Genomic DNA, 23,631 nt, shown 5'->3' on the forward strand with positions numbered 1-23,631 from the left:
AAAAAGTTGTAGCTGTTTTAGCCTATGAAGAGATTCCACCTAGACTAGTTTAGTCATATTTTCCTGAAATAGGGGAAATTTTGGAATGACAACTATTTTCTTTAGGATTAATCATGGTTATCAAAAAGAAAGAAATTTCTCTTACTAAACAAAGTGGAAACCTACTAAATGTTTGCCTTCTGGTTCTAGAAGGATTTGTGGATTTTTCCCCCCTTTTGAACATCTGGTGATTGTATCAGTGAAGATTCTCAATCATCCAGGTAGAGTTGCTTGGAAGTTGAGTCACGGGAAAAAGACTTTTGAAAGAAAAATCTTTATGGGTTACATTTGTGCATCCAGAATCATTGAATAAAAAAAAATCTCACATATTTCTAAGGGTGCCACATTTATGTGCACCTGTTTTGTTGAAATCTGCCAAATTAGTTGAAACAAGCAGTCCTATCCATTCATAACAGTATAAATGTTGCCATTATCATTAAACGGTCACCTATCCAGCCCTTTCATTTCCAGATGCAACTCCTTTCGGAGCATCTTTGAATTAAAACAAAACTTGCTTTCCTTTCATTCAATAGGTAAGAACACTGGTTTTTATCAATGATAGTAAAAGCAAATTATATTTTGATAATGAAAGGATGTTAAATTAGCTTGTTAAAATTCTTCGGATAATATACCTTGTCTTGAAAAAGGGAGTATTGTAGACAGATTTTCAAATTGTAGGTAACTTATTTCAAGATTTTGCTTTGTTTTTGTCCCCCTGACAAGTGATGGTGGCCTTATGTTTCATCACTCCAGAGCAGGGATGAGCTGCTGCTGACATTACTGCCGGTTCAGTGCATGCGCAATTTTGTGTGTGCACTCTCACTTCACTCAATGCGTGTGTGCAGTTGCCAATAAATAGGTCTGTGCATGCGCAGAACATTTTAAAATGAAAAAACATGCTGCGCTGACCGGGGAACCGCTGCCAGTTCTGGCAATCCAGGCCCACAAACCACTACTGGTTTGGCTGAATCGGTCCAAACTGGTAGGAACACACCTCTGCTCCACAATAGAACATACAACGAATTTATCTTATATGCTTAGAAACCATTTAAAAAAATATTCTTAAATTGGAGATTAGTTGATTATGCTTTATACAGAGAGATTCTTTTAATGGACTAATTCAAAAGACACACACCCAATTTTATATTACTTTGATTCTAAACTTTGTTAAATATGAAAATTTTCATTGCCTTAATGTAAAAATAAAATACATTTGGGACTTTACAATTTTAGATTGCTTGAAATGCAACTGATCTAAAATAAATTGTTATTGAGGGCATTATGAATCTATATTACAGGGCAATTAACAGATAAAAATAGAAACATGTCTTTTTTAAAATGTTGAGTGTTGTTGAATTTCACTTTAAGTAGTATGTCAACATGCAACAAAACATCCTCTAAGTTTTACCATTTTAGAAACCTGTACAGAAATATAAGAAAATAATCACTGCAAAATGTAAGTTTTACAAAAAAAATTGTAAAATAAGCCAGGAAAATATAACTCTCAAGTAAATTCAAAGTGTGCATAGGTAGTCACACTTTAGGTAGTCACAAGATTTTTTTCAGATCCTTTTAATTAGAAAAAGGAAAATAGGCATGCTACAAAGTTCCAATATTTAACATCATTTTTATTTACAAGAATGCTTTTTGGCCGCATAATTATTCTTAAGACAATAAAATGGAAATTGCCATCTGTCCCCAAAGTCAAATAAATAACATACTAATCAACAGCCAGCCTAAATAAACATCATGACACAAGCTTCACACTTTTGTACTTGCCCAAGAAAACAAGTACGTGAGGGCAGAATTTGTATCACAATATTATGAGCTACATTTTTATTTACTACCTCTTGAATGCCCATGAGAGGGAAGATGTGCATTAGGAACATACTGGAGAGTTGGGATGACATAATGGCTTCCCCAGAAGCTTCTTTTGCAAGGAAGCAATAGAGGAACAGAAACAAGAACTTGACTAATTTTAAGGGGCCAGGACATAGCCCAAAGGTCTTGTCTGAATCAGTTTCTTCTTGACTGTGAAAGGGAAGCATAGCCAGCAGATCCACAGGAGCACTGCTGCTTCCAAGCTAAATATGAAAGTGGAGAGACTAAAGTACCAGATAGCTGTCAGAACACGTTAGAAAAAGCAGTCTACTCAGAAGTAATTATTACTTGAAGTAGGTAAACAATACATTTCCAAGAAAGTACTGTAGTACTAGCAGTGCATGAATTTTTTGGACAAAATCTGTCTTTTGTACTTACTTCTGTGATAAGTTGACCTCAGATGTGCTATTCTTTATAAGCCACCCTTAGCCAGTTTCTAAAATCTCTGATAGATTTTGAATATCTTATTCCATCCTCCTTTGAAGTTAATAGTGATGATAGTTCTTACTTGATTTGCACTGTGCTGCAATTAAAATTACCTGATTATGTCCCTTACTCTTAATGTTTGAATTTTGACACAGAATAAAATATTGTAAAATTGCCTGCTGAGATATTTGTGATTGGCCCCAAACCTGCAGCTATTCAATTTCAGTGAATGATCCCGGATTCTAGTAATATGAGAATACGAAAAAAATCCTTGTTTACTCTAGCAATTTTATGCACATGTCATTTCATTTGTCTTTCTTCTAAGCTAAAGATCATGAGATCTGTCTTATCTTTCTTCGAAGGGCAGTTACTCCTTTTTGCTTATTTTTCTGCTCTACAATATTATGATTAAATCACAGCTATAAACATTAGTCTTTAAATGCTTATGTTAAAAACATGCCTCTTTCACCTCAAGCATTAGCAATTTTTTTGTAAAATAGTTTATTAGCAAAATCTGTACAATATAAAGGAGAAGAAATCAAAGATATTGTTAGGGACTGCTTTCATCAATATCCTTGTCTGGATCTCTCTCTGGATTTTCATCCTGTTGCTGCTTCTTCCAGAGTTTAGCCATTGCAAGCAGTTTGAGGTTGGGTTGATTGGCAGCATCTTCTGGGAAGATATAATCATAATATTCTTCCCAGCCAGCATCAGACTAGAAAGAAAAGTGTGGACATAATCAAACCTCCATTATTACAAGAATTGTTTTAAGCTATGTGACATTACCACACTGCATTTGCTGTTTTCCTATCCTGCTACTTTTTACAAAGTGCATTAAAAACCAATTTAGGCTGTTGCTTGTTTGAAAAATCCCAGAGAACTAAGGAAATACCTTGCCTTTCTACTGGATGTTTAGAAACCTTTATCTGAATAGATACTAATAGATGGGATGATTTTTCCTGAATAATATTTCCTGAACACTAAGCTTTGTTACGAAATATTAATAAACTGTTGCATCCTTTACACACATACATCACAGAGTACAGCATTAGATTCTTTGAATTCACTCTAATTAATTAGTATCAGTCAAAAAGAATAAGCAGAAGGAAAAGGGAAAACTGTCTATTTTGTTAAGGTCTACCTGCAATAGTTACACTGCTATACTATATAACCATGATGGTGAACCTATGGCATGTGTGCCACAGGGGTCACACGGAGCCATATCTGCCGGCATACAATCTGTCAGCTCCAGCGTGCATGCGTGCACCCGCCAGCTGATTTTTGGCCTTCTGGAGGGCAAGGGGAGGATCGTTTCCGAACTTCTTGTAGGCCCGCTGGGCCCATTTTCTCCCTCCCCAGGCCCCAGAGGGTTTCCTGGAGCCTGGGAAGGGCAAAAAAACCCTTCCCTGGCCCCCCAGAAGCTGGAAACAGATCATTTCCGAACTTCCAGTAGGCATGTTGAGCCTGTTTTTCGCCCTCCCTATGCTCTTGAACCATTCCTGGAGCCTGGGGAGGGTGAAAACGGCCTCCCCTAGCACCCGGAGGAAATACCAAGCTCAGCTTGGAGGCGAGCAGTGTGGCACACATGTGGAGGGATGCATGCATGTGCAGGCGCACTTTGCATTTTTGGCACCCAACAACAAAAAGGTTAGCCATCACTGTTATATAAAGCACTTGCAGCAAGCCAAATTTCCAGGTAGAGGTCTTACCCCATCTTCAGCCTGAAGTTTTCTCCGCTTCTTGACTTTTTCAGGCATGAGTTTTTCTACTCGTTCTCTGTTGGATTCTGATCCAAACTCCTCTTCAAAATTTTTCCAAGATTCTAAGAGCATAAGCCTTTCTTCTTTCTCCTCACAATTTCTCATTGTTTTATTTGCCTCTTCATATATTTGCCGGCATCGTGGTAAATTGTTCTTTTTATCTGCTGAGAGTTCAAACTGAGCAAAACTGATCCATACCTAAAATAAAAAAGCGCATATTATGATAAAAAGCTAATTATGTATGTACAATAAGTTGTCACATACTTATTATAGTCTTTCTCTGTCTAGGATTCCTTTCGATTAATGATATTTAAACTGTGTGTCATTTATTATAGAGCTGTATGTTTGAAATAAAGCTTTTAGAAAGAATTTAAAACTATTTTAGATTAGGACTTGTAAGGACTGTATAAAATTACTTATCGTAATTTTTTTTCTCCAAAGAAAATGTATTACCAAAACTGAATTATGTTTAAAAGAGAATAAGGAAAAGAAAATGGGGGTTAAATGTTGATCTTCTCCTGTTTTCAAATAAGATAAAGCAGGTATAGAGAACAGCAAGCTTGTGCCATGCAGTTATCAGTCAAGTCAATGTTGTCCAGCAGCCTGAGATTCCTTCATGGATAAAGATAAACAGTAACGGATGAGCCCAAAGCAGGTCTCTACTAAGATAGTCCTTGTGTTAAAAATGAACAGAACTGAATTTTCCACTCATGTTTTTTTCTAATTAAATAATAATTCCATCAACATTTAACATAAAAATGGGAATTCTATTTCAATTAGATTTTAACATTTAAAAAATGCTCAGTTTTTATTCTCAAAATAGGGTTGGATAACATGATAACATATTCAAGTGAATCAACTCTTTTATGCTACCCTAAAGTGAAACCATTTCCCTGAAGTACAATAGAAGCGCAGAAGGCCATTACAGTAAGCTTCTTAAAAGGCAGATAAGGGCCTTTGACCTTATATGTTATACTAGCCTTCTCAGCTGTTCCAAATTTGAAAACCTTTTGCAGCTTTAAGAGCAGCACTATTTAAATAGAACAAATAAGTAAAACATACTTAAATTATGATATACATAAATTTAGAAGCAATTTTGCTTTTGCTTTATTTTCTTCTAAGGTTTTTCTGTTTTTGTAAAACTAGTCATAAAATAAAATTTAAAAAAAAAAACAACTAAGAAAAACTCACTTAAAATTGCCTAAATTAAAATCCAGCTGCCATCTTATTTATTGCAGTTTCAAAAGTGTGCACACACAATTCGTGCTATTGCAGCCAGAATGGAATTTAGCATCGCCTGAGTTAATCCTTACCTTAACATGCTGTGTTCGCTGAAGCAACCTCCTGTACAAATTTCTTGTATTCTCATATTCTTCTTGTTCAATTTCAAAGTCTATGTAAGATTTCCAAAGTACCTAGGAGAAGAAAACTCTGTTCTTCCAACTTGGAATATAAAAGCAGATTTACAAAAAATAATCCATATAAAAAGTGCCTAAAATAAGAGATATGCATGGAGGAAAAAAATATGAGCAACTATATTATTTTATGTACGTTTTAAAGGGGGGTTATCTTGATTATCTCTTCATTTTTATCCCTATATCATGAACTCTATGTTGCAGTAAGAGATGTGGCTGGTTCAAAATCACCTAGTCAATTTGCATAAGTAAAGATAAACCTGTATCTTTGTTTCCTTGGTTTGAGATCAACTCCTTCATATATCTCATTAACAATCCTCCAGAGTTGAACTCCAAATGGAAATTATCAGGGTCAATTCTAATTGGTTATTTCATCTAGAATATGGTTTTGAGACTGCTCTAATAACCTAGGTGGGAGACCTAGAATGGAAAATATATGAGGGACAATCTCTTGAATTGTCCAATGGTTTTCAGTGGTCTTCTGGGCCATCTGACAGGTCTGTTTTGAGGTTATTACTATTTTTCAGTGGTTCTAGTTCTTTCTGGGACGACATAATCAGAAGGCAGTACTGCGAAATTACAGTTCATACAACCCTATGTTATCTTGTCTTTATACTATTTAAAATAAGACTGATGGGGCAGGTGATTTGGAGTGAGGTGCCCTCATTTTGCAGATGACACCCTCTATTGCCCTTACCATCTAATTCCAAGTTTCATGGACTGACGTAGAGAAAGCAAGCTAAATCCAGACATGATTGAAGTATTGTGGTTAAAGACAAAGGTGGGCTTGTTTGGAAGGGGTTGCACTCCTCTATAGAGAACTGGTATGACATTTGGAGTGCCCCTTCAGACCCGGCTTTCACTGTATGTAGATGAATGTAAGGACAAGGAGAAATCTGTACAACAATGGCTATTGTTCCTTATTGCAGTTCCTAAGCCTGTCAGACCTAGTGACTAATCCATACCTTCATTATATTCTTTCTAATGCAGCATTCTGGCTAGTGCAATTAACACCTCTTTCCAGGGAGCTTGCCTTGAAAAATGCTGGGAAATTGCAACCCGTGCAAAACGTAGAAGGAAAATTGTTAATTAGTAAGAGGTACTGAAAGATCTGCACTAGTCACATCTGGTTATCAGGCATGATTTATAGTGCTAATGCAGCTTTTTTTGTTTGTTTGTTTGTCTGACTTGTATACCACCCATTTCACCTGAGATAGCAAGCCCTGCTGTTTGTAGCTATCTGAAGGATTGCTTCTCCTACTGTGAACCCATTCAATTACTTGGGAAGTAGGAGGAACTCTTTTGAAAATTTGCTCACTGCCAGAAACTCAGCTACCTAGCATGAAGGAGTGGGCATTCCTCTATCTGATTCCCACTTTGAATGCACTCCCTAACAGAAGTATGTTTGGTCCCTACTTTCCCAGTATTTAGAAAAATAACAAAATACCCTCTTTGCCCAAGCTTTTATGTGTTAGATAAATTTAATTTTTGTGATTTTAAATGTATTATTTTTAATTGCTATAAGCCAAGGAAAATGCCAGAGAGTTTATGTGAGCCCTGTATTAATGGATGAAAGAAGGTTTATTGAGCTTGTTTAAAAAATCAGATTGCCGAGCAGTTCTTTTTGTTCCTCCTCAGCCCCCTTCAAAGTGGCATGGTGCCTGGTATGCCTGACCAATTATACCTACTGCCTGAATTCCATGAAGGGGCAAGATGGGCCTATCATGAAACAATAGGGATTTAGTTGACTATAATGCAAGTCTGTGCTTCCAAATGTAATAGCTACACTTAGTTCTGGATAGCAGATGCAGTGGAAAATCTGCCACTGCTTTCGAGAGAATGCATCCATCGGGTGCATTCCAGCCCATTTATCTGCAGCTTCGTCCGATCCGGGCAGCCATCTGAGCAAACAGTCCACTTCTAGCCAATCTAGTTCATCAAGGCAACTAGAACACTGATTTCAGCACTATCAATACTACTACTCCCGTCCCACTCTCGCCATAGTGAGTCTTTTGTTAACAAATTTGTAGCATGACCCTGCACAAGCTTCCTTGACAGAAGCACAGACTTAATTTAAAAACAATATATGTCTCCTATGTATTCCCTCTGTATCTGACAAAAATAAGTTATTGAGAATAGCATTCCCCATAACCTCTCTTACCTCTGGCATATCCAATCGAGGTTGGCCAATAGCTAGTTCATATATAGCTCTGGCTCGGTCAATGTCACCAAGAATAGTTTCTAATTCAGCAAATTTGATCCATGATGTGCAGTTTTCAGGTGTAAACTCTAAAAACTTCTCATAGAGTTTCCGACAACGATCAAACTCTCGCAGTTGTAGCTCCAGTTCAATGTAGCCTTTAAATAGTTTGTTCTTTGGACATTTACCTATAGATGTCCCCTACAAAGAAGGAAGAAGTTCTTCAAAGCTTCTCAAGAAAGTGCAGTTATACAAGCATATAAACTGAAATACATTTTTTTCCAGACTTGTTCCAAAAATGCAGTATCTGTGCTCTAAAAGCCTACTTTTTGAATTATTACATTTATATCTTATTGTGTTTTATTGTATATTAAAATGGTCTACAAAGACCAAAAACTATTATAAGCATGGTAGCTTTATTTCAACATTTGGCAGGCATATTTCAACATTTTAAAAAATGCTAGCTGTAAAAGAAGCCATTAGAGTTCAGAATTCAATACATTTTAACAATAGTAGAAAAACAAAGACAGTACAGTATTGACTAGAAACAAGAAGACTTGTTTAATGGTACCATCTGTATATAAAAAAAAGTCTCGAGTTGTTTTTTTCTTCCTTACCACAACTTTGCAAATTAAGGTAAGCATGGGGCATTTTTTATAGGGAAAATCAATTTGTTAGAAGGGAACTGACCCTTCTATACATTTTAGAAATTACCATCAACTTGCCAGATGAGAATTTCCCTGTGGGACAAAATGTAAATGGCGAAAAGTGGTAGAACATTTGTTCCAATAGGAAATGCAGAAGTTCACCCTATAGCAGTGATGGCGAACCTTTTTTGGCTCGCGTGCCACAACGGGTGTGTGTGTGCAGGGGGGTTGTGTGCGGGCGTGCCGCACCCATAATGCAATGTGCGACCGCCCAGTGCGCATGCGCGCACAAAAGGCGCCCCCCCATTTTTACATGCTTTTTTCACCCTCCCCAGGCTCCAGAGGCTTTATAGGAGCCTGGGGAGGACGAAAAGAACCTCCCCTGCCCCCCCCCGGAGGCTCTCCGGAGGCTTCCCTGAAGCTTTCGGAATGCTTAAAACGACCCTCCGACAAACCGGAAGTCATTCCAGTTTGCTCGGAGGGTCGTTTTTAAGCGCTCCGAAGGCTTCAGGGAAGCCTCTGGACGGTCCCTGAAGCCTCCGGAGGGCCTCCGGGGGGGGAGGCTGTTTTCGCCCTCCCCAGGCTCCTATAAAGCCTGTGGAGCCTGGGGAGGGCGAAAAATGGCTTTTAAAAATGGTGAACTCTGACAGGGCAGCGCCTCGCTGCCATAGGTTCGCCATCACTGCCCTATAGCAACAAATATAAATTCAGCTGTTTACCAACTATTTAGGATAGGGACCTTAATAAACATTAATTACTTCTATAAGTCTATAGCCTTGGTCTGATACAACATAAAAAGTATCAGTACTTTTCATCAGATTTTTTAAAATTTCTAGACATATATATAAGCCAATAAGAATTTAAAGTATTGAATAGAAAAGAATGAGCTGGAAGGGACCATGGAGGTCTTCTAGTCCAGTGTCCTGCTCAAGCAGGAGAACCTATACCATTTTAGATAAATGATTGTCCAGACTCTTCTTAAAAACATCCAATATTGGAATGCCCACGATGTCTGGAGGCAAACTGTTCCACTGGTTCTATTGTTCCATTGCTTTCAAGAGAAATCAACCAATTTCTTCAATATATTTCTAGAACAAAGTCACTTCCTTTTACTTACCAATGCTCGCCTGGCAAGATTGAGATTCTTCTGCCTGATTTCAAACTGTGCGCAGAGCAACCATATTTTGGCAAATGTAAACTGAGTGGAGAAATAGTATAAAAATGTGGCTAAATTTCAGTGCTTTCATACATACAAAAGATCACAAATTTTTGGTATTTTTAAATTTATTCATTCTTAACCCACCTTCATTATTTTTATAAATAACTCCAAGTGGCTAACATAGATAATGCTCCTTCCTCCTCCTATTTTCCCCACAACAACAACACTATGAGGTGAGTTGGGTGAATAGTGACTGGCCCTAAGTCACCCAGCTGGATTTCATACTTAAAGAGGGCTAGAACTCATAGTCACCTGATTTCCTCAATAAAGCAATTTTCTTGAAACCCATTAGAACAAAATATGCATATAGAGCAGTGTTTCTCAAACTTGGCGACTTTAAGTCCTGTGGACTTCAACTCCCAGAATTCCCCAGCCAGCTATGCTGGCTGGGGGATTCTGGGAGTTGAAGTCCACAGGACTTAAAGTCGCCAAGTTTGAGAAACACTGATATAGAGTATCTTTAGCAGGTTTGTTATTTCATCAGCCCATAAGGCTGACTGACAAGACATGATTACTGAAAACACAAAATTGGACAATATGTCACTGAAAACAGGAAGACAAATCATAATTAATTTCTATTAGTTTTATTTTGGTTCTCATATACTTTAATTGTGACCACTCAGCTATAATCTAAACTGCTAGTGATAAATGACTAGCTGATTCATTTTCTAGTTTCATAGAACATATCATTTGATACGGAGTCTGAAGAAAGGGGTACATAATAAAGGAATGATTTATTTATATTGTAATAGTATATGGAAATAACTTGGAAGACAGGAGGGAGACTGGGCAACTGGGATATAAGGCGTTTCAGTCCACAGAAGCAGGAATGAGATGGGAAACATTTCAGAAGGGACTCGCCTTAATTTTTCAGGAGTTTCCTCCCCCTCTCAAAAAAAAGGAGAGGAGAGAAATATTTCCAGTTTTGGAAGGTTTTTCTCTCATATAATTTAGGTTTATATAACTTCATCAGAAACTTTGATTCAGAAATTTTGTTATTTTGGAAGAAGCAATGTGTCTTAAAACTCTAAATAAATTAAATGTACACTCACACACTATCACATCCATCCAACTATGATTTGCTGTAACAGTGATGGGCAACTTTTTGGGGGGGAGGGTGCATGTGGCATACCACCTCTCTATGTCATCACTACAATTTGTCAATAAAATGACCTGTTTTAGGACAGAGTGTCATGTAATTATGAGGGAACTTTATTTATAACTTTGAATCTGGATCCTAAATCCTCTCTTTCGGTCTGTGATAACTTCAAACAGTCACTAAGTAACCAGTCATAATTTGAGAACTAACTGTACAATATAGACTGCCTTGCTGAAACAAACCAGATTTTTCCTTTCCCTATTCTCTTAACAATATCTACTTGATTATAGACAGGAGTTGAAGATACATTTAACTCCTGCTTTTCAAAATAATACAAATTGCTTCTATTGAACTAGAATATCCACTACATGAATTTCTCTTCTTAAATTATTTTCCATCTGATATCTGTTGTATTACAATGCATGAACCAGATCCCTTACATCTATAGTTCTCCTTACCACAGGTGTTACTTATAATAAACCTGCCCAATATAATAAAAATGTGTCTATGTGACTATTTTCTAGAAAACTGAGTTCCAAAACAGTTGGCAAGTAGTTTTTTTAAAAAAAAATCAAACCTAGTTATTCCCTAAATGGTTTGAGAAACTGCAATGTTTATTTGTAACCTGCCCTGCACTGTTTGATGTACAATTGCTTGCATTCCATGCTCTTGGATTTATCATATTCATACAGTGCACATGATTGTGCAAAGCACTGTATTTACATTGTATCAATATTTACAAAGTATCTTCAATTTAGAGTAGGAGTTTAATTCCATACAGGGCCTACACTAAAACTTCAAGGAAATGATTCATCCAGAGTTATAGAGAGATCTGAATCAGGAATATAATGCCATTCATATGTTCTGACAGTGTAGTTAGGACTGATAATTTTTAAAAAAATATTTCAAAACATTGTCTATTCTTGTTTTAGACTCTAAATTGTAGGTTTTGCACCACTGTGTTTGTGCTTTAGGTGAAAATCTTCCTAATTAACAAGAATTAAGGTGGGCATTGACCAGTAGATGAACTAAATCAGTGGTTCCCAACCTGTGGTCCGCAGACGCCTGGGGGGGTCGTAACGTCATCACGGGATCTGTAAAGGCTTGAAGATCTTACAATTTAAATCTTGAGTTAAGTCTTGGTGGTCCATGGCCACAAAAAGCCTTTAAAGGGAGCCTGTGGTTAACAAAAGGTTGGAAACCACTGGACTAGATGATCCTATTTTAATATTTGCTCCATCCCCCTGAAATCTACCCCTATGTACACATACACATATTTACTCTCTAAATACATAAAAACAGAGTGTTATCCATCTTACGTGTAGATAATTCTTAAGTAGGAGGTTGCTGGTAGTATAAAAATTACATTAAATATGATATGATCAGACTAGAATTGGAACAGTGTGTGGATGAAGTTAATGAAAACACAATACACACAACAAAGATAAATACCTTTTTGTGAGGAATGAGTTCAACACATGCTTGATATACCTGTCTTGTTCTCTCTGCATCCTAAAACACAAGTCAATTTATGTGATACAGTTGGAACAAGGCTTTCAGGCAAGTTCAGTTCAAAATATTTTAGGAAAAAATGACATTTAGCTACATTTTATCATTTAAAATATTTATTACTGCTTGAAAATCTTCATTCCCAACTTGACCTCTTAACATTATTCTCTGTGTAGAGCAAAATAAAGTTTCTCACCTGTCTAGGACTGTAATTTCAGAACACATCACATCAGTAATTTTTAAAAATTACTGCTAATTTCTGAGTAGGTGTCAAGCCTTTTTAAAGCCTTATAGTGTTTAGAACTTGTATATATAAGAATCAGTCTCATGTGAGATGGGCAGCTATAAATATAATAAAAATCACATATCAATGTGGTATGATCAATTATATACTAAGTTATGAGAAAAAGTCTAACTATATGGCTGGAGTGTCAATATTGATTTGATAACACATAATTCAATCAATGATGCATCAATAATGCTTTCATAGATCCTCACTTGTGTGTAATACTCGTGATTTTTTTCAGCAATGGCACACTGCATATAGAAACATTGCCTCACACAGGTTTATTACTACCTTTTAATGCATGCCAACACAGAATATGATTGGACAAAAGTACGTATGCAAGGCATTTTCCAACCTATCAAAATAATTATATACCATAAAGAAAGCAATTAGAAATCAATGTGAAAATCAATTTTCACAATGCTTAAGTGTTCGAGGGGAGGGGTTATAAAAAGGACCATATCTTTTGTCTCATCATTCTTGTTTTAAGCAATGATTGAAGTAATGCACAATTTATACTGTTCTGACTGTTAGTGACAGTTGCAGAAGCTGTTTTTTTAAAAATGTATGTCAATAAACTATATATCATAGTCTGCTTTCTTGTATTCTATGATTTTCTTAGGAATTTAGTCAGCTATATGAATGATTCATCAGATAGTGTAAGAGTATACACATGCTAATAGAGTGTACAGTACCAAATTTCCTACATCAAGCCTCATTTAATCAAAGAAGATGCAAGATTCATGAGTCATTTTCTTTTACCTTTGCCTCTAGCTCTTCATAGAGTGCATAATTGATCCACAGATAGATGTATCTCTTCCAGTGTCGCTTTTCTTGAATTGGAGGAACATTGGCAATGGCTCTTTCATAAACTTCACGTATCGTATCAGAATCCGCATCACTTTCTACCAGACGCAGATAATCAAACCAAGCATCATAATTATGTGGATTAGCCTTTCAAAAGAAATGGGGAATACTTTCAGAAGTACAAGCATGGTACAAAATTATCAATGTAATTGTCAAAGCATGGTTTACTGATTGGTTTTCTGTTAATTCATCAATTCAATTAACCGAGTCACCTTGCACGAGAAATGGCGGCAAGTAGTATTGCTATATCCAATTTCAGAAATAAGGATTTAACATAAGAAACAAAGACAGTAGCAGTGCAACAATTGTGGTTTTTATGAACATAATTTGTAAAGTCTAAGAAAATAAATGTCTACTATTCTTTAAAAGAAAAACAGGTTTTAGTACAAAAGGACAGGTAAAAAAGAAAAAAAATAAGTACACCGATAATAATGAAAACCATGAGAAATTTGATGAATCCTTTTTTCATTCTGCAGCTTATGTTGAGTGGTGTACAGAGTAGTACTTTCTTCCATTTTATCCACAGAACAGTAACTCTATGAAGAACTTCAGGCTGAGAGATAATGATTTGTCTAGAGTCAGCAGGTGAGTTTCTGTGACGAGTTGCCATTTGAACACAGGTATTCTGGCTGTAGTTTAACACTATTACAATTATGCCATACTTAATCTCCATATTTATAGTGCAAAAGCAATCAAGGGAACTACCATTAAAGTGTACACTTCCCCTAGAATTCAGGCACTCACTTTTACTTCTTCTTCATATTGGAATCTCCTCTTGCTAACAATAATATCCTCAATTCCCCTTCGGTCCCCAAATTTCTTCTCAAAAATTGTATAATTTTTGAAGAGTTCCTGTGCTTCATGTTTTAGAATTCTGTCCAGGGCATATTTGTATATTACTCGCACCCGTTCAAACTAGAAGAAAGAAAAAAGGAGGAAAAAAGAGCACTTTAAAATAGAAGATTAACTTGATCTTTATTAGTATATTCAGTAACTCTCGGTTTTCAGTTAAAACAAAAATGTTTTTGAAACCTTGAAGAGTATTATACAATTGAATAATAGGCCAGGATAGTTTTATATTAGTATACATCAGAATAAAGTTTTACATTAAAAAAATAAAACCAGATAAATGCATAACTTGGTGGGAGGGGCCAATGTTGTTTCTATCATTGTTTACATGATACATAATTTGTATTGTTATAGATCACATCTATGATAGAAATATAAAAATATTGAGAAGTTCAATACTATAGTCAAAACTGTATCTTAGTTTAAGTCAAGAGAATTTGGGGTTAATATTTAATTAAATAGGCTTAATTCAGTTAGCTTTTTTAAAAAAATCAACTGCAGTGTTAAACACTTTAGAGACTAAATGAAATAAAACTGCTCATTAAGACATCAGAATAAAGATCAGCATTAGGGGGCTGCCAAGCCTCTTATCACCTCTAACCAGTCTCTTCCATCACCCTCTTGTCCCCCAGAGAAGACTGATCTCACTTTCCCCTGCTTACTTTGCTCCTGATATTCCAGAAATACATACTCAGTCACTCAGAAGTAACTTCCCTCTCTAAGAGAATCCACATGCACAGCAGAGAGAATAGATCTCTGTTGAGATCATGTGAGAAGAAAGGCAAAGGGACAATTCATAAAGATAGCTTACACCCAAGGTATAGCAGAACAGAATGTTTTGCTATAAGAATATAAGCTTGTATATTATGTTTATAATGTGTTTTATTGTAAACCACGCAGAGAGATTCAAATACAGGGCATTTTGAAATTATATAAAAACATAAATGGAAAATTATCAAAAATAGTTTCAAAGCAGCAGCCATAATGCTGCTTATAAAATGCAAGCTAATAAACAAAACGTTACCTCTTTCTGGTTCTCTTCAAATTTGGCAAATGCAACATACAAATGTTCATTCATATGATCTTCTCCAAAGAATTCCACAGCTCTTTCAAATACTTTTCTTGCATGTGCAAAATAACTATGTTTTTCTTCAAAACGAGCATATTTGATCCAATTCTTAACATCGGGATGGACCATGACGAGTAAAAGACATTAAGGAATTTGAAATCGGATGTATTTCATTGAAATGTTTAGTATAAGACCAAACCTTAACTTAAAAGGATATATCTCTCATAAATTGAACGTGCTCTATCCACTTCCTTATATCTTAGCTCGAAGTTAATGTAGGAATGCCATGACTGTTCCTCTGGCTGCCATTCCATCCAACGCTCAAACACTTGGCGGGCCCCAGCAACATTTCCCAGCATCTCTTCCATGTAAGTATACTTGTACCTTTTAAAATAAAAAAAGAAGATTGTGTCATTAGAGTCATAAATAACAGACCTATTTGCGGATAGTAAAAATAATTCTTCATAAATAAGTAAACTTTTTAAAAAAGCAACCTCATATTCAGCTTGGATCTGGAGTGTTTGGATATTTGGTCCTTAGCGTACTAAGCCTATAGTAATGGATTCCAAAGCTGGAATTGCCACATGAAAATTGGTCATCAAGGGTATGACAAGAGGTCTTACAGTTATAAAGTTGAACTAGGACCACTCAAATCTGCTTTCAGCCACAGAAGGTGACTGTTGACTATGGGTCAATCACTGTTCTTTAATCCATTTTATTTCACAATCTTGTTACAGGTAAAACTAGAGTGAATCTTATGAAAGTCAATTCGAGTCTTGAGGAAAACCAGCAAATAACAATAGTGTCATAATCAATACTTCAATCTTTTTTCAGCAATCTGCAAAACAACATTTATTCTCTCTCCCCCCCCCCCACACACACACACACTTAAACCTAATGAAAGTGTTTAGCTTACCAGAACTGATTAACTCTTGGTAAAATAGTGATAGCCCGATCCCAGATATTTCGTGCATGATTAACCTGACGATTCTTCATTTCCATTTCGGCATATTTCAGCCAAAGAGTTACATTTCGGTAGTCTACATCTAGAGCCCTCTCGTAGATGGAACGAGCCCTGAAAACAACACATTACTGAAATTAATGCATATCCAATTCAATTCCTTTAAAAGTGACCATTATTAGATATTCATATTCAGAATTTTTAAAATGGTTGTCAAGAATTACCTTTGTACTTCTTTGAGGCTTTCTTCCCATTGTGCGTATTTGATCCAATTACTGATTACAGTCCGGTTTTTCCTGATGTTATCTTCAAAAGTCTTGGGAGAAAGTAAAGAGTTTACTTCTAGAAAGCAAATTATAACTCTGCTGTAGATCCACAAAAATCTATATCAGAAAAGTCTGACAAACTATGGTCAGTGAAATTTGTTAATCAGGAAGATTTCAAACAATTGGCCTGTAATACAGAAGCCAGAGAACAGTATAATCAAATTTCACTGCTTACAATTTTTTTATGACTCTGTAATCCCATTATTTGGGGTAGAATCAGGGTGACTGAATGAGCGGAGCGTACAGAATTTGCAGCAGGTAGTTTCTCTTTGTGCATTTGCCGTTGCCTAGGATTGAACTCTCAACTCTCAGAGTGGGAAGCAAGAGTCTTTACCTCTAGGCTACCATGCTGTTCAGATTTCACTGCTGACATCATTTCTCATAAATGCTTTCAGAAAATACCACTTTCCTTTTATCTATATATATAAACGTGAAAACACTCACACAGGAATCACAAAATCTCTAGAACCGTAAAGCCTACAAACTTGAAATTTGGCACGTATGTTCCTCTTGGCTTCTAGGTGCTCGGTAACAAAGAGCATTAATATTTCATATATTATTATTAGCACGCTCTGATGTTGAGGAGTTAGACATTCTACTCCCAACCTGAAAATTTGGACATGGGTGTGGCCAGCGTGTGACTCATCCGGCCTTCTGGCTGGGAGTTTGGAGGGAGTTTGGAGTTTGGCCTGAGGGAGAGAAGGTGATAAGATTGGTGGGGCTTCTGTGGGGCAAACCTGAAGGAGAGAAGGTGATAAGATAGGGGAGGATTCTGTGGGGCAAGCCTGAGAGAGAGAAGGGGAGAGGAGAGGTTGATGGTAACTACTCATTAATTTTCAAGCCGTAAGTGTCGATTTATCAAGCCCAATCACATAGTTTCACAGCGGAGCATGGGTATTCAGCTAGTCTCGTTATACTCAAGAAACCAAGGAAACACAACTTCATTTAAAATTTTCTCCTAGTAATTAGTGATCCAATTTTAGTTTTCCATATCTATAAAATCTCCTGTACAAAATACCTAGAGCTCCATTTCCTAAAAATAACTATTATCTGCCTAGCTTGTGGCAGTTGAACTTTAAGACAGAAACTTCAATGCAATAGAATAATATTTGGTCTATGATCAGCGAAACGTAAAAGTACAAAAACAGAATGAACCAAATAGATACAATATACTAGCAAATATCACATAATATAATATTCACCTCTATTATTATATTAATGCACTTGTATCCAGGTAATATAAATTTAAAACATTAATATGTATAAATAAAAACCACGTATTCCCTAATGAATGATTAGTTAGAGTATTTCAAACTTAAAGTAATATTTAAAGCAAAAGTGAATATGTACAGCTGTGTGAAAAAGTCCTGCATGCTTTATGGTTTACAGTTTATGACATTTTTTGGATAGGCCATTGATTTTATGATATTTTATGCTAACTGCTATGTAAATATTGTTATATTTAAATAAATACTGGTGGTTTTAAAGTGAAAAGCATAAGCTTTTTGCAATTTGATGCTGTTTGGATGGGGATTCTGAATTACAATGACTATGAAAACAGATTAACTGATGCATACCCAGTGGCATACGTGTTGCAATTACTAAGACCGATGCTAGTGTTTTGTTAACATTTTTATTGTTTGTGGCCCTGAAAAGGACCGTTTAGGTAACCAAACATGGTTACCAATATGAAATTAGCCAACTCTTATTGCTTAACCAATTTTGTTGTATTTAAATACAATGACAATAAAGATTATACTTATCACCAGGCGGCATTGCTTCGGCATAGACTGTATAAGCCTTTGCATGTGATCTTTGGTGACAATGTGGTGCCAGGCTGCAATAATGGATTCAATCAGCTCCTGCTTGGTGTTCAGATGCTTCTTGCTTATTTCGTAACCAATCTTGGCCCAAAAGTTCTCAATTGGGTTCAAATCCGGGCTCTGAGCTGGCCAATCCAGTAGTCGAACACCATGCTTCTTCATCCACGGCTGGACGGATTTGGCTCGATGACAAGGAATATTGTCATCCTGGAAGTAAAAGTCCCTCCCTACAAGTTGCTGAGCTGAAGGAAGCATGGTCTTTTCCAGGACTTCAACATACTGCTTGGAATTCATGATTCCCAATACCAGAAGCAGCGATACAGCCCTAGATCATCACGTGCAATGGATGCTTCACAGATAGATTCAGGCAGTACAGCCTAAATTCTTCAGCTGGAAATCTTCTGACATACTTATTGCACTGATTCTCAGTCAAGTAGAAATTGCTCTCATCACTGAAGAGGACCTTGGCCCACTGTTCGTTGGTCCACTTGGCATACTTCTTGGCCCACGCACATCGACGAGCGATGAGCGTCTGTGAGCAAAGGTTTACTTCGAGCCCTGCAGCCTTTGAGCCCTCTGGCAAGCAATCTGCAACGCACTGTGCTTGTGCAAACTTTTACATCACATGTTTCACCCCAAATTCTTGTAATCTGAGGTGAGCTGAGCTTCCTATCAGCCATCAAAATGCATTGCAGAGCCTGATCATGCCGTTTTGTCAACTTTCTTGGTCTTCCAGAGCAGAGCCTGTCAGCAACTGAACCAGTTATTTGGTATTTTTCAACCACTCTGCTCACTGTGGTGCAATGGCATTTCACTCTCTTGGCTATTTCTGTATAGGAGCAACCCTCTTCATGAAGCACAATGATGTGATGCCACTGTTCAGTACTGGTGAAAGCAAAGGCCTTCATCCTTGCCTGCAGCCAGAGCTAAATTAAATCTCTCGATGCTTTTCATGCTTATTTATAGTCAAAGAGTATGATAACATTGATTGGCTCATAGATTTAGCCTCTGCTCGCTGCTGATTGGCTACTTTCGATCCTAACATTCTCAAAAATTCAAGTTGTGTTTGTTTTAGCACATAAACTCACTCAAAACCTTAAAAAGACTTTGGTTATATTAATAAAAATTATGCATCTCAATCTGACTACAGAAATTTTCATCAAAGTACTAATTCTGCGTGGTTTCTATGAGTGAAAAGTTGATTAAACATGTAAATACAGCTTGAAACTGAAAGCATGCAGGACTTTTTCACACACCTGTATTTAACCAATCTTGTCTTACTTTCATTGTGGTAACACAAAATTTAGCTAATGCATACTAAGGAACAGTTCTACATCCTGAGGAAGGTTCACATAACATTAATTTGGATACTCAGGAAATTTATCTTTTGGGGCAAAATATAAATTCACTTAATGTCCCTATAAAATTAACAACATAGTAAAACATGTGAGATAGTTTCAAATAGGACAGAAAGTTACATTAAAAAATACTATATACTTTAAGAAGATGTAGGACGAAAAAATAACAAATATTTTGTTTTAGTTGATGATACTGGGCTGCTATTTTAAACACCCAATGGACTAGATTCTAGAGCAAGCTTCACATGCTTTTGCTTCACGCTATAATACAGAAACACTCAGAATTAATCATGCAAAAGCTGAATTATTAATATCTTTGGTAAGTGCTGCCAAATATATGCTTGGCAACTGAATAAACACCCAATCAAACAAGTCAAAATTTATTTAAGGATATTTTACTTGCCCATCAAACTCTGGCTACACTGTCCAAAATGCACAGAAATTGTGATAACTCTGCAATCCTTTACTTACACAAGAGGTAATTATTTTTCTCTGTACTTAATACCTACTGCAAAAAAAGGTATTTTTAGCTAGTGGGTATGCCCAACTTTTGTTGTGACTATACAGCTCCTTTAGAGAGGTTGTAGGTCAAATTTTTAAAGAACAAATTTCAAGCCTCATAATGTGTTCCTAATATAGTCTTATGCCATTAGGCTGATGTAAACAAACCAGATTTGCTATAGTTTCTCACTTCATGCAATACTAACAATGGGTTCTAAACATGCAGAGGCAGCTGTTAAAACACTGGGTCAAGGATCTGAAAGCCCAATTAGATGTGACTGCAATAGCAGGAAAGAATATTCTTGGGCAGCCATTCACTTTTTTTTTCAAAGCAGTTACACATCTAAGCCAAACAGTTATCCCCAAATTCAGAAAAACGCTAAATCGAGCCAGATTTAATGCCTTCCCAAAACCTCATCCCAAGGAACTACTGGGAATTCTATCTGAAAAGGAGTTTGGGTGAAGGAATTTCTGGAACACTTAAACCATGGTTTTATTATATATATTCCTGGATTGTGGTGGTTAATGCCTCATCTACCAGGAATCCCAAATCCATTTTATTTACAGTTATTATCCAAACAAAGTTATCTTATTTCCCTTAATGTGGCTAGGTTTGTTTTACTATTTGTAAAATACCACACCAGCCTATGACCTTTATTTATTGTCTTACACTTGCTTTTCTTCGAGTTTTTGAGTGGTGAAATCTTTATTATAAAGCAATACAGTATTTTATTATAAAGTAGCTACCTTTCTTTTCCGAAGCTTGTAATCATTTAGCTCTTCTTCATCTGTGATTTTCTGTTGAGGAGGTGGGGGAAGAAGCTCGAGTTCTCTTTCCTTTGCTTCTCTTAACAGTTGTTCTGCTGTTATCTGTACTTCTGCTGGAGCTTTATTTTTCACCTGATGGAGAGCATTTTTAAAAATACAAGGTATTTTAGAAACCCGTCTTTGGAATTGACATCCTGAATATGGCACTGAACCCATAACTGTACAGCCTCAGACCCCTTCCCCTGCCGAAATCTGACAGCATTGGTAAACAGTGCCAGAATGTTCTGCTTTGGAAAGTGCTTGAAGATGCATACTATAGCAGGTGCGTTAAGTCTTTAATACTTAACATACTGCAATTGATATAGGTAGTCTTTGACTTACAACCATTCATTTATTGAAAGTTGCACCACCACTGAAAAAGGTAGCTTATGACTTTTTCACACTTACAACTGTTGCACCAACCCCATGGACATTGATCAAAATTTGGATGCTTGGCAATTGGCATGTATTTATGATGGTTGCAATATCCTGGGGTCATGTGATCACTTTTGTGACCTTTTGGTAAGCAAAGTCAATGGGGGAACACAGATTGAATTAACTGTGTTACTAACATAACAACTGCAGTGATTCACTTAATAATTGTAGCAAGAAAGGTCATAAAGTGAGGCAAAACTCACTTAACAGCTACCTTGCATAGTAACAGACTTTTGGGCCCAAGTGTGATTGTAAGTTGAGGAAAGAAAAGAAAAGAAAAGAGAAGGAAGGAAGGATTTCACATTAATCCAGAGCTGTGAATAATTGCCCCTCCAATATTTTCTTCTAGGCACAGTAAACAGACTATTTCTTGTAACACCAAAGATGACAGAAATTATAATGAAGTACGGTATTTTTTCACATTGTGCATCCCTGATGACATTACTATATCTGTAGTTCCTCTTTAGACAAATATTTTACTAGGATTTTATTGGTGTTTCCTTTAAAATAAAATAAAATTTAGAGTTTCTTTTTATCCAAAAGCAAATTTGAACCTAAAGCGCCTTTATTTAAACACAGATCCCGGAGTGCTTCGGTGACAGATAACAAACGATCTGATCTACCCTGCCTTCCTTTTTATCGGGTGGGTCATGCCTATTTTCCACACATCCTGAAAATCTCAGGTCCCACCACTTCGAACAGCAAGACTTCTAGCCCAAGTCTACCTTTACCTATTAGGAAACAAACACTTATACTAAGTTCACTGAGATCCAACTCCAAGTAAATAGGCCACGGCTGTCTGTGTGCTCCGTGACAACTTCGCACTCTGCCTCCCCTGCCCACCTTTGCCACTTTGGGAATTCGCTGCTTCCCAGCCGCCGTGGACGCCATCTTTCCTCCCGTCGTGTTAATCTATGCCGCGTTTTCCTCCTCCGCCTCCTCCTCAATTTGAACTTTGACCTCCCAGCAAACCTTGCGCCGTAGAAAGTTGGGCTTTTGGTTGCCATAGGAACAGACAAACAGCCCGATCTCCGTGGAGTGGATTCGGCGTCCGCATCGGAGCTGTGGTTTTTGTTCGGCAGAGCTCCCGCGACCGGTCTTGAAAGGTGGCCGCTCCTGGGGAGGTGAGCCGTGGATAGACACCTACAGCTGGAAACGAGCCTTTAGCCATCCCGTCCAGCTCTGCTCTTTCAAATATTATTTCTCGAAACTCTCGGTTCTTTTCGCCAGAAATTCCCATGACACTGGCGGGGAATAGAAGCAGAGCAATGATCAACCTGGATGTTTATTTTGGCACTGCAAAAATCCTTTTTTCTGTGGGCTTTGAGAATTCTGTTATATTTGGATTAAAATCTCAATTTGGTTTTAAAAGAGGATGTATTAAGCAAGGAGCAGGATCCAGTCAATCATGAGATGGGAACCATAGTTACATGTTTAGTTAGTGATGATTGTTCAATACAGGGCTCTAGGCTAGTTGATTAGGAGACAAAATGTTGGAATAGGTAGGCAGATTAGACCTCGCAGTATACCGATGGGATACTCCAGGGAATACCATTAGCTTAAGTCTGGGAAATCAAAAATATATATCCTAGGAGATAACAATTGTCAGTTTGGTCTAGTGGTTAAGGCACCAGCCTAGAAAGCTGGAGACTGTGAGTGTCCAGCTGGGTGACTTTGGCCAGGCACTTTCCCTCACCCAACTCACCTCACAGAGTTGTAAATAACAAAGGTAGGATATAAATAAATAAATTAAAAACTTACTTGTGTGTTACCGCCAAGAAAACTACAGAAATACAAACCAAGGAATCAAGTTTGATAAAGACATTGGCTCTCCCCCCAATACATTAAAATATATTTCTAAAGACTTATCCCTGATGATGACTGTTAACAAAAAAATTTCTGCCACTCTAACCAAACTTTAGAAAGTCTCTATAATTCACTCTTAATTTTACATCCATCAAAATTTGAGAGTCTTGTTTTAAATATATAGTATCAAACGAGACTGTGCTAGTTTGTTTGGTTATTGTTGTTTCACTTACTTAAATTTATGTAAGTGTATGATCCATTCCAGGTGGGTTGCAATTTATTTTACTACCAATTCGCTCGTGCGCGCATATGCAGAAGCATCTAGGCGGTTTGGCAGAGCCTCCCACC

The 23,631-nt window shown here is 36.9% G+C and overlaps 2 protein-coding genes across 8 annotated transcripts in view; one reads left to right on the forward strand and one right to left on the reverse strand.

Annotated features, from left to right (window-relative positions):
* Positions 1–1,541: 1,541 nt before the first annotated feature.
* Positions 1,542–22,468, reverse strand: CRNKL1 (crooked neck pre-mRNA splicing factor 1). Its single transcript, XM_081950252.1, has 14 exons — positions 22,321–22,468; positions 20,983–21,135; positions 16,452–16,543; positions 16,183–16,341; positions 15,484–15,650; positions 15,222–15,400; positions 14,093–14,263; positions 13,244–13,435; positions 12,139–12,198; positions 9,486–9,566; positions 7,683–7,922; positions 5,420–5,521; positions 4,056–4,304; positions 1,542–3,061 (listed from the first exon to the last, which is right to left on the reverse strand). Exons 1-14 carry the CDS (start codon positions 22,366–22,368, stop codon positions 2,897–2,899), a joined length of 2,058 nt encoding a protein of 685 aa, XP_081806378.1. The 5' UTR covers positions 22,369–22,468; the 3' UTR covers positions 1,542–2,896.
* CFAP61 (cilia and flagella associated protein 61) overlaps positions 22,445–23,631 on the forward strand; it is a 163,662-nt gene continuing 162,475 nt past the window's right edge. For 6 of the 7 annotated variants that reach the window (XM_081950243.1, XM_081950245.1, XM_081950247.1 and 3 more), the window contains exon 1: positions 22,445–22,601. The gene's annotated coding sequence lies outside the window, so the exon portion shown is untranslated. Of the gene's footprint in view, positions 22,602–22,988; positions 23,207–23,631 lie in introns of those variants that run through there. The other variant, XM_081950244.1, reaches the window with a different exon arrangement.

Source organism: Natrix helvetica (assembly GCF_964273705.1).
Source record: "Natrix helvetica genome assembly, chromosome: 4".
NCBI classification, from domain to species: Eukaryota; Metazoa; Chordata; class Lepidosauria; order Squamata; family Natricidae; genus Natrix; species Natrix helvetica.